This window comes from Coregonus clupeaformis, chromosome 20 (genome assembly GCF_020615455.1).
Source record: "Coregonus clupeaformis isolate EN_2021a chromosome 20, ASM2061545v1, whole genome shotgun sequence".
Lineage (NCBI taxonomy): Eukaryota > Metazoa > Chordata > Actinopteri > Salmoniformes > Salmonidae > Coregonus > Coregonus clupeaformis.
The window spans coordinates 20250599-20262653 of record NC_059211.1 but is presented as its reverse complement, the minus strand read 5'-3'; the positions used below and the strand labels follow the sequence as shown (position 1 = coordinate 20262653).

The 12055-nt window shown below is 44.1% G+C and overlaps 1 protein-coding gene across 3 annotated transcripts; it reads right to left on the bottom strand.

Moving 5' to 3' along the window:
* Nucleotides 1-1417: 1417 nt before the first annotated feature.
* Nucleotides 1418-11753, bottom strand: LOC121533619 (megakaryocyte-associated tyrosine-protein kinase). 3 transcript variants are annotated; one of them, XM_041839724.1, is made up of 14 exons: nucleotides 11530-11753; nucleotides 11223-11373; nucleotides 10739-10796; nucleotides 10083-10196; nucleotides 9758-9873; nucleotides 9314-9533; nucleotides 5959-6052; nucleotides 5700-5765; nucleotides 5479-5578; nucleotides 5191-5275; nucleotides 4908-4981; nucleotides 4489-4684; nucleotides 4161-4247; nucleotides 1418-2624 (listed from the first exon to the last, which is right to left on the bottom strand). In XM_041839724.1, exons 3-14 carry the CDS (start codon nucleotides 10745-10747, stop codon nucleotides 2433-2435), a joined length of 1353 nt encoding a protein of 450 aa, XP_041695658.1. In that variant the 5' UTR covers nucleotides 10748-10796; nucleotides 11223-11373; nucleotides 11530-11753; the 3' UTR covers nucleotides 1418-2432. The 3 variants fall into 3 exon arrangements, with proteins under 3 accessions (XP_041695658.1, XP_041695656.1, XP_041695659.1); XM_041839722.1 differs by having other exon boundaries at nucleotides 11223-11753; XM_041839725.1 differs by lacking the exon at nucleotides 11223-11373 and having other exon boundaries at nucleotides 11640-11753.
* Nucleotides 11754-12055: the final 302 nt, after the last annotated feature.

Genomic DNA, 12055 nt, shown 5'->3' with positions numbered 1-12055 from the left:
TTGAGGGCCTTCCTCTGACACCGCCTGGGATAGAGGTCCTGGATGGCAGGAAGCTTGGCCCCAGTGATGTACTGGGCCGTATGCACTACCCTCTGTAGTGCCTTGCGGTCGGAGGCCGAGCAGTTGCCATACCAGGCGGTGACGCAACCAGTCAGGATGCTCTCGATGGTGCAGCTGTAGAATTTTTTGAGGATCTGAGGACCCATGCCAAATCTTTTCAGTCTCCTGAGGGGGAATAGGCTTTGTCGTGCCCTCTTCACGACTGTCTTGGTGCGTTTGGACCATGATAGTTTGTTGGTGATGTGGACACCAAGGAACTTGAAGCTCTCAACCTGTTCCACTACAGCCCCGTCGATGAGAATGGGGGCGTGCTGTCCTCTTTTTTTTCCTGTAGTCCACAATCATCTCCTTTGTCTTGGTCACGTTGAGGGAGAGGTTGTTATCCTGGCACCACACGGCCAGGTCTCTGACCCCCTCCCTATAGGCTGTCTCATCGTTGTCGGTGATCAGGCCTACCACTGTTGTGTCGTCGGCAAACTTAATGATGGTGTTCATACGATACCTGGGTGACTAACAAAATCAATGGAGGCCCCCTGGGGGTCGGGGTCCCCCTGGCAGTTAGGGCCCCTGGGGACGTGCCCAGTAGGTAATTTAGCCATGAAGGTTTAGATTGCTGGCTAGACTTACTCACCTAGCAATCTTATAAAATGTTAGCAGACATGGGCTAATTGAGTGACTGTCAGTGACTGACATAAGAGAAAAACTGCTGATGCACTACCAAATTTTGAAATTGCACCTCGTTTATTCTACTCTGCTATCTCTCAACAGTAAGTTGAGACCCAGAGTTTTTTTTTTTTGTTGGTGGGGGCCGCAGGGCCCTACGAACAGTGTCTTCTGAGTATAAGACTACCTTCGGTGACATAACTACTATAGTTAAACGTCAACATTCTAAAATATTTCTAATGAGATGGCTGTCAGAACATAGGTATTTCTATCGTAAACAATCTCCAATTTATTGTTGTTCTACAGTAGTGAGTTGGCAATGACTTGAGTGCATGAGAATGTGATCCAGTTGAATGAAAGTGGTTTCCAGGAATTTTACATCTACTGCACTGTACGGTACTGGTATTGGCCAATACTCTGTAGGGCTTCTCCTTAAATCACAGATTTACCAACCTTCAGACAATTCCTTCTTCAATACCCGTAGTCGTTCACCAGAAATAAGCCAAATGCCGCTTAAAAATGTTCCTATTTATTTTTTCATTATTTCTGGGAATATTTCATATCATCCATTAGAAGTTTTAGGGAAACAAAGCAACTCCACCCACAGGCCCTATGGTGATGTGATGGGAGCGGATCAGGACTCAATCTGGGGTTCATCCCATGGGTGAAAGACAAATACCAGGCTTACAAAGACTTAAAACTAATGACATCTTTAATTTGGGTTGTAACGTGACAACAATAATAAAATAAAAAGCTCTCCCCTCTCTAATCTGGGCTGAGTTAATCATGGCTGCTTGAAGACAGGAGAACCTTGGTTGTTTTAGAGATAAGTCCCTTATATGCTCTACATTATTTTATTTTTTAAATTGTAAACCCCGGATGCAGCATGTTTCTCTTCTTTGTAAATGTCCATTGTCCAAAGTCCAAAAGTTACTGTTCAATCCGAGCACCCCCTTTGCTTTTAGGAACTGGATTTAATAAAAAAAATCCCTTTACACAGATAGATAGATCGACTAAGGCCTGATGAGTCACTGGTTTTATGGGAGTATAGGCCTACTACATTTATGGCAAATGAACTGAAAAGAAAATAGGATATTCCGTCCCAATCCCCTGTAGCTCCTCAGAGCTTGTACACAGACAAACTGTTGTCGGATTTGTAATTCCTTCCTAATATCAGCAATAACATTCAAGATTTCACATATTAAGCTCCGAGTCGCAGGGCATATTGCTGGACAATTACAGTCTGAAACAAGCAGATACGGATGATCTGGGATTTAATCCCGGATAAGCATTTTTCCTCTTTCCATCTCTCTCGCTCTCCCTCTCTCCTTTTCGCTCTCTGTCTCTTATGAAAGAAAAATAATGAACACATATTGGTAACACAAATAATATGTTACTCAGGAAACAGAATTGGGGTGTGGAGATATGACGAGCTGAGCTGCTCCCTCTATTACCACAGATAGAAATAAGTGTAAGGACTCTTCATTACAGTAGTTCATTCCATTAAAAAGAAACATAACATGCAGCAGAAGCGAACTCCTTCATCCGCTACTCTTTCGTCCGTGTGATGCTATAATACGTTGAGTTTCCCGGGAAAGCTGTGAAGCGAGCGGTAACCACTTGGGTCCACCTGCCCAGGTTACTGTCCCTGCTCCAGGCAGCTCAAAACAAAGAACAATAGTTATTTGAATAGGATTATTAAAGTGACTTCAGCAGCCAGGGCCAGGGCTGTGTTTGGTCAGCTCTCTCTCCAGCTTCTCCTGTAGTTTATGGAAGGAGGGCCTCTTCCTGGGCTCAGCCTCCCAGCAGCACCTCATCAGGGCGTAGACACTGGGGGGACACTCCTCTGGAGCCTCCATACGGTAACCCTGCTCCACATGCTCCTTCACCTCCTTCAGAGACTGAGGAGGGAGACATAACGAGACAGATAGAAAAAGAGATGAGACATGAGATAATGTCATCCCCTCTTAAAGGGTCAGTTAACTTTTTAGTGGACACAAAATAAAAGGTCAAACATACAGCATTTAGTCTACATACTGTATTTGTATGTTAAATCTCCTGCATTAAACAAGTGCAGTATGAGTCACTCATTCTAATTATATGGTTAAACCACCACTAAGCATGCTTTAAGTCAGTCTAGCTGATCCCCCGCAGGCTGCCCATGCCATGTCCTCATATTCTCCCTGACCTGCCAGGCAAACAGGGATAGGGCTGGACAGGTACAAAGGATTGACAGTGAGACTATGTGTCACAGGAGAGTGCAAGTTCCATAATCTCTTCCCCCCCTTCATGTACAAACACACATACACACTCATGAACACACACACTCTCTCACCCTCCTCACCCCACCCCCTCGTTCTTCTTTTTGGCTGGCTGCCAACAGGAGCGGTTGCCGTAGAAACGCGGCCTACAAGCACTAATCCTGGTTTATCCCTGCCATTATTACCTGCTTAGTGCCATTGCTTTGATTCTCCGCTTTACATACCTGTGTGGGGAGTAACTGAGACTCCCTGCAAACAGATAAAGCATGGATAAAGATAATTTAAAGAATGGAGTAAATAAATAATGTACCCTTCCATTTCTCTAGAGTTAACTGCCCTGTCATCACAGCATAGTTTGTTATCGGTGCTGCTTCACCAAGACTAAGGTGTTTTTCTTCAAATGAACACATATGGTGACAATGAGTGTAAATTAAAATGTAGTGCTAAAGAAACAGAGGTCTGGGACAGACTACCGTTTATGACTGCATCAGAAACCATGGGACAGAAATATGGTTAAAACCTATTCACAGGGGTCCTCTACTTGTACAACATAACTACACACAGTCAGACCAGAGCCAAGCTTATAAATCCCCTCATTTCCCTCGACTCCCATTCAGGAGAGATAAAATGAGTCTGGTGCAAATCCTTGTCCTGACACATTTACATGGCCTTTAACCTTAGGCAAAGTTTCTTTCGTTTCAGTACTGTAAGTCCATCAGTGGATAAAGCACTGCTGATATACGTGGAAAACGGGTCATAAAGGCATAAAATGTCAAACAAACCCGTTTTCCATTAGGACCAACCATAATAGGAGAAACGCGCTGGTGCCAGGATGTCACTGGTAAAAACGACTGGCGTAGGTATCCAGATGACGCAATCAATAAGCTTTATTATACCGTGGCTCTCCTCCCACAGGAAAATACCTCTGGGACACCTGCTGCGACACTGGCGTCAGAACAGAGGACCTTGCAGCTTCATGAATGACAGAGCTATGGCATGCCATTGTTCAGCGCATTACACCACCATAAGAAAGTGAGCAACTGGGTCGGACTGCCTTGATTGATTTTTCGAAACACCAGTTCACATTTCTCATACTAAGTTTTGGTGCGTTGTGCTGCCACAGTGACTGAAAATTCTACATCACTGTTCATAAAGATCAGTAAAGTCCGGACTCACCATCTTAGGGTAGGGTTGTCGACCATAGGAGAACGTCTCCCAGAGGAGAACACCGTAGCTCCATACATCTGACCGTGTAGAGAATTTCTGCAGGACAACCACACATGACCACAAAAGCAATTCAATGATAGGTAGCAAAATCACAACAATGATGGCTGATTGACATGAGAAGTACTGTGTGATAACGACATAGGCTAAAACCCTGACACCAACCAACCATCATACACAATACCCATGAATTATGCATTCTTTATGTCTGTTAATACACATAAGTCTGTACTGTAAGCGTGATAAACGTTAGATGTTAGAGGGGTAAACATGATCATACCTCTTTCTTCAGGGCTTCAGGGGCTGTCCATTTGACTGGTAGTTTAGCATTGTCTGAGGCATTGCAGTCCAACTTGGTCAATCCAAAGTCACTGACCTTGGCCACGCCCTCGTTGGAGACCAGGATGTTACGGGCCGCTAGGTCTCTGTGGACCAACCTCTTAGACTCCAGGTACTCCATACCCTCACATACATCTCTGAACACACAACACACACACTCTTATATACTGAAATAGACACAAATGTAAAGTTGGTCATGCGGCAGGGAGAGTACCAAGAAGTGCCGTTTAACTGTATATACCTACAAACATGGGATCCGCTATGAATGACTAAGGGACACGAGTTGACTGTTAAAGAGCAGTGTGATTGTAGTAATGTAGAGTGTATAGAGTTCTATGTAATTCTATGATATGGCCTCACAGTGCAAAGCGTAGTAGCTGGTCAGTGCCGATGACATAACGGCCCCTCGTCCGGAGGAAGTTCATCAGATTACCCTGCAACACACAAATAAAGAGAAATACAGTTGGATAGGAGTTGTGTAATTTAAGTTAGTCCCTAATTGTGTGTTTGCTACAATTGTTTTGCATCAACAAGCTATTAGGGCCTGTCTCCTGGACTGAGATGAAGTCTACTCCTAGTATATTTGTTAGTCTTGATTGACTGTGACTACAGATTGACTGTACTGAAGTCACAGCAGCAGTACCTTGGCCATGAGCTCTGTGACGATGTGCAGTCCATTGTGTAGGATCACCCCCAACAACCGCACCAGATTCTTATGCTGTAATTTCCTAGTGGAGAGTCAGATCAAAAACAATCAATGAAGGAAGGAAGCAAGGAAGGAAGGAAGGAAGGAAGGGAAGGAAGGAAGGAAACAAGGAAGGAAGAAAGAAAGCATAAAATGAAGGAAGGAATAAAGGAAGTTAGAAATTCCTCCATTTAATTAAATCAATTAAGTTAATCAAGAAAACATGTCTCGCTACTCTCGACTCACGTCATAACAGTGGTCTCTTCTAAGAATGCCTGAGCCGTTACATCACATTTAATGTTCTTTACTGCCACCTTCTGGCCCATGTAGTCTCCTTCATACACGGCTGTTGGACAAAAGGATGACCGTCAATTAAACCTGTAACATCTAGAATCAGGGTTCAATTCAATGTTAGAATGGTTTACGGTTCATTTTAAAACATTCACAATAAGACATTGCAGTCTCACCTCCAAACTCCCCCTCCCCGATACTCTCTCCCAAGGTCAGCTTCCTGATATCCAGCAGCCATCCCGCTGTGACACACACAGAGACAACAGTCTAAAACAAGTAGCTTTTCATTCTTTATCGCTCTCACTTCAAAAGAAAGAAGTGAGACACACCCTTACACCCACAAAATACCCAGCAGCCCCCAACCAGGAAGGAATCGATGAGCCTTGAGGAGGCCAACTCTGACACATCATGAGACGGTAAAGGCCAAGCTCTTACTTTTAGACAGCTCCAACTCAGCTGACTTGGTTCCCTCCTTCTCTTTGGCCTTTAGAAGTTTGGTGGCGATAGCTCCCTCGTGCTTGGAGTAGAACTGCAAAGATAGCCATTAGTGACAGCTTATATTAAAACAGAGACTGAACTATACTGTCATTGACACTTTTGGAGAAAATGATGTTATGGTAGCGAGCTGAGCATTACATTACATTACATTACATTTACATTTTAGTCATTTAGCAGACTCTCTTATCCAGAGCGACTTACAGTTAGTGATTACATTTTTTAAAACATTTTAAATGTATTTTTATTTTTTATACTGGCTCCCCGTGGGAATCGAACCCACAACCCTGGTGTTGCAAACGCCATGCTCTATCAACTGAGCTACATCCCTGCCGGCCATTCCCTCCCCTACCCTGGACGACGCTGGGCCAATTGTGCGCCGCCCATGAGTCTCCCGGTCGCGGCCGGCTGCGACAGAGCCTGGATTCGAACCAGGATCTCTAGTGGCACAGTTAGCACTGCGATGCAGTGCCTTAGACCACTGCGCCACTCATATCGCTGGCTAACTCTTGTGAGGAAATAAAGGGAGAATCCAGCTGCTCCCTGACACCCACAGCTGAGGGCAGGACTATTCGATAGTTTGTTGTGTACAGTTCTTTTTGATAGTACTAAATTGGTATAGTTTTAGAATGAATAACTAACAGTAAATACTGTACATACATTCAGTATACTGTATGTGGCCCCTACATACACTTGTGTCGTGAGTTCTAGCAACCAACTTAGTAAATAAAAAACGAGCCTCTTAAGTTTGCGACAGATATATTTTGTAAATCTATCTCAAACGGCACGTCATAACAGTAGTCAGGACATAAGCCTTTTCTTCTTTAGTTGCACTGCAAAGCCACAGTGCACTAACCACAGCTGATAAGGGGCAGGTGTTAATGTCCTGACTACTGTTATGACGTGCCGTTTGAGATAGATTTACAAAATATATCTGACGCAAACTTAAGAGGCTCGTTTTTTATTTACTAAGTTGGTTGCTAGAACTCACGACACAAGTGTATGTAGGGGCCACATACAGTATACTGAATGTATGTACAGTATTTACTGTTAGTTATTCATTCTAAAACTATACCAATTTAGTACTATCAAAAAGAACTGTACACAACAAACTTGTTTTATTTTTAAATCGAATAGTCCTGCCCTCAGCTGTGGGTGTCAGGGAGCAGCTGGATTCTCCCTTTATTTCCTCACAAGAGTTAGCCAGCGATATGAGTCAGGGCTAAAGACATCTGTGCTCCACAGATAAGGGAGTGGTGAGGCATCTTTAGTCTTTACAGTCACTCACATCTCCAAACACCATTGTGGCTGTGCTTTCCAATAGCTCGGAAACTCACAGGCTCAATATAGATTAACATTAAAAGGTCTGCTGGGACTTAAGTCTTTCTTTTAAACTGTAAACAGTAAACGACAGTTCCTTTCAATGTGGTTCAAATCAAATTCAGTGTGATCAGGCTCCCTGTTGTGATTATGAACATTAGCTCCTCAGTATAATGCCGTAGGCAAGATATTTGTAAGGAAACCCTCAAAATAAAATGGTATTTGTCACATGCTTTGTAAACAACAGGTGTAGACTAACAGTGAATGCTTACTTACCGGTCCTTTTCCAACAATACAGAGTTAAAGATAAAGATAAAGTGACACGAGGAATAAATACACAGTGAATAACGAATAACGAGTAAAAATAGCAGAGCTATACACAGGGAGTACCAGTACTGAGTCGATGTGCAGGGGTACAAGGTAATTGAGATAGCTATAGGGGTAAAGTGACTAGACAACATTATATATAATAGAATGAGCTGTAGCAGCAGCATATGTGGAACAGTAGCAGCAGCGTGGTGTGAAAGTGTGTGTTTGTGACATCCGTATGCAGGTGTGGGCGTTTGTAGTGTGTGTGTTGTGGTGTCAGTGTAATATGTGTGAGTTCAAAAAAGGGTAAATACAGGTAGTCCGGGTAGCCATTTGATTAGCTACTTAGCAGTCATGTTTAGCAGTTTTATGGCTTGGGGTAGAAGCTGTTCAGGTTCCTGTTGGTTCCAGACTTGGTGCACTGGTACCATTTGCTGTGCGGTAGCAGAGAGAACAGTCTATGGCTTGGGTGGCTGGAGTCTTTGACACATTTTTGGGCATTTCTCTGACACCGCCTGGTATAGAGGTCCTGAATGGCAGGGAGCTCGGCCCTAGTGATGCACTGGTCCGTACTCACCACCCTCTGTAGCGCCTTGCGGTCGGGTGCCTTGCAGTTGCTGTACCAAGTGGTGATGCAGCCAGTCAAGATGCTCTCAATGGTGCAGCTGTAGAACTTCTGAGGATGTGAGAGCCCATGCCAAATCTTTCCAGCCTCCTGAGGGGGGAGAGGCACTGTCGTGCCCTCTTGACAACTGTGTGGGTGTGTGTGGACCATGTTAATTCCTTAGTGATGTGGACACCGAGGAACTTGAAGCTCTCAACCCGCTCCACTACAGCCCAATCGATGTGGATGGGTGTGTGCTCGCCCCGCCGTTTCCTGCGGCCACGCAGTCGTGGGTGAACAGGGAGTACAGGAGGGGAATAAGCACATACCCTTGAGGGGCCCCAGTATCGATGGTCAGCGCGGCAGATGTATTGTTGCCTACCCTCACCGCCTGGGGGCGGCCCGTCAAAAAGTCAAGGATCCAGTTGCAGAGGGAGTCCCAGGGTCCCTAGCTTGGTGATGTGCTTGGAGGGGACTATGGTGTTGAATGCTGAGCTGTAGTCAATGAACAACATTCTTGCACGGGCATTCCTTTTGTCCAGGTGTGTGAGGTCAGTGTGCGTCATCTGTGGATCTGTTGGGGTGGTATGCAAATTGGAGTGGGTCCAGGGTGTCCGGGATGATGGTGTTGATGTGAGCCATGACCAGAATTTCAAAGCATTTCATGGCTATAGATGTGAGTGCTACGGGGCGATAGTCATTTAGGCAGGTTACCATGGCGTTCTTGGGCACGGGGACTATGGTGGTCTGCTTGAAACAAGTTGGTATTACAGAACGGGTCAGGGTGAAAATGTCAGTGAAGACACTTGCCATCTGTCAGCGCATGCGCCGAGCACGCATCCAGGAATTCCATCTGGCCTCGTGGCCTTACAAATGTTAACCTGTTTATTAAAAGGTCTGCACTGTATACACATATCTCAACACGTCCAGCTAATTTTCAATATATAAACTCCTGACCCTATCAATAAGGTCTGTCTTACAGAATAGATTTTACCTCAATGAGATTAACCTTGATAAATACAAGTTGTATAAATAAATCAAACAAATCTATCTCCTCCTCACCTCTATCATGTCTAAGAGGTTGTAGAAGTACTGGGTTTTGTCGATGGTCAGTTTGCTGTCCTGGTAGATGACTCGGTAGTGGATGACCTGGCTGGAGTAGCTGACACAGAGCACGTAATCCCCAGGGTGACGGATGGACTCCCGCACCAGGAACAGGCCATCCTCCACAGGCCGCAGCTCGGACACCGCCTCAGGACCTGAGATCTTCCCATGGAACCAGCTAGCATGGACCAACAGAGTTATTGGTCGGGATTAGATAGATATTCCATAAAGGGCCAGGAGTTGTCTCAAGGTCAGGAAAACCACCTGGCCCTAGCTCAGAGCTAACCAAACTGGATCAAATCTTCCATCTTAATTGTACTATAGTTGTATGCTATAAAGTAGGTGTATTGTAATATAGGTCTATATATAGAAGTCCAGACGCATAGCCTTAAATAGACCTACGGCATGAGACTGAGACTGGGATTGACGCGAATGGCCTCTCGTTCTCGCACGTTAGTGGCAGAGATGAGTCCTTCCTCTCCTGTGGTGTTGTGTCTGGCCTTGTAATGTCCTTTCCCCTAGAAAACAGCATCAGAATAGCATTCAGTAGAATCATGCAAATAGATTAATTTCATCTCAATTGTATTTATAGAGCCCCCACCAGAGTAGACAGTACACAAAGAGCAGGGGCAAGTTTGGATTATTATTTTTGGAAAGTACATTGTGTGCAACAAGGGCCCCTGAGACCCTTTTCTGACCACAGAATAACAACATAGTCATTATGTACCGTTCCTGTTTCCACAATAGTGAGGATGTCTCCTTTGCAGTAGGCCAGTTCACCAGCTTTAGGTTTGCTGTGGTCACTCTTGGCAACACATTGTGTGCCGGACGCCAAACTCTTCTATAAGGGGGAGATAGAGAAGGCAACTTTGACATTTACAGCATCAGTTGCTCAGAAACTCCAAATAAAATTTAAGTTCAGACATGGTGGTAAATTAAGTGAGTGGCGCAGTGGTCTAAGGCACTGCATCGCAGTGCTAGCTGTACCACTAGAGATCCTGGTTCGAATCCAGGCTCTGTCGTAGCCGGCCGTGACCGGGAGACCCATGGGGCGGCGCACAATTGGCCCAGGGTCGTCCAGGGTAGGGGAGGGAATGGCCGGCAGGGATGTAGCTCAGTTGGTAGAGCATGGCGTTTGCAACGCCAGGGTTGTGGATTCGATTTCCACGGGGGGCCAGTATGAAAAATAATGTATGCACTAAGTCGCTCTGGATAAGAGCATCTGCTAAATGACTAAAAATTTAAAAAATTTAAATTAACCAGTTATTTCTCAGGAGGGAATGAGTCACTATTTCCTACAAACTGATAAACAAGCCATGCAGTGTCATGAAATAATGATTTTATCTCACAGTTATTGACCCGGGACATACAATTGATACATACCGTTGCCATCCTCAAGAATAAGTCTGGATGGATGTAAATTCATCAGTAACAAGAACACCTGTTCAAGGAGAGCAAATGTCTTATGAGAAACACCATCTGGAAAACTTCTAACACAATTCTAGCAATAATAGTAGGCTAAATAAACAATATGTTAGAGTAACAGTAGCCTACCACTGCTCCATTCCAAGTCATTAAAATATATACATTCCTAAAAAAAGAAACCCTATTTGAAGGATCAGTTAAATATAAGAAAATAAATAGGCAACAGCATGAAAACAGACCACTCAAGGTGGGACATCATATGGCAGTCAGATACCTGTGGCTCAGCAATGAAGCAAACTGTAATATGGTCCAGACATATGAGTGCTCATAACATGCAGGTATTTGGAGAGCTGTAGCAATTGACGTATGAACTAAGACTATTTATTTCCTGATAATGAGAACACAAGTGAAGCCATAACAGTGAGCTGAAACTGTTACTTACCAATAACACTACATTTGTTCACAATGTTGATCAGCATTAGGATGTAAATGTAATGTAATGATTCGATCGGTCACATTTCTCATCGCAGTTTCGATTTGTGGAATGGGTGAGGACGCCAGTGACCAATTGCCCCGGCGCGTCGCATTACAGGCTATTTAGTAACAAAGAGAATCGCGGTAGAAATAGCTACTTCCTAATTCCTTTATGCAGTTAAAAGTTCCGATGACAAGAACATAAGAGGTTGTGTGTTGTAAGTTAATCAAAAACGCATCTTCGAATACTAGCCAGCGCTTCAATGATTACTCACCACCTTGCCTGGAAACCCGACGTTGAATTGCAGAAATTATCATTTGAATCAGGAAAGTTTCCTCTGGCTCTACAAGCCAGAATGTTGAATAAATGTATATTTTAACGTACTTTACCGGTTGGTCCTTTTGGCGGTAGGAATGTGAGACAACATATCCACAGGAAAGTATAATTACATCAATTTTCCAAAGCGCTGGTAGTGCGTTCAGATTTCCATGACCTGAGGCATGCGCATGTTTTTTTTTTCTTGTGCACGTTTCAGGTAATATAAATCGTAACACACTACCAGCGCTTTGAAAAGTTGATGTAATTATACTTTCTTGTGGATATATTGGTCTAACATTCCTACCGCCAAAAGGGCCAACCGCATGGACAACTGGTAAAGTATGTTAAAATAATAATTTTATTCAACATTCTGGCTTGTAGAGGTTGTGAGAGGACATTTTCCTGATTCAAACACTCATTTCTGCCAGACTGTAGAATTCAATGGAATTAGCCCATCTCATTTGATTGCTGCTCTCTTTACA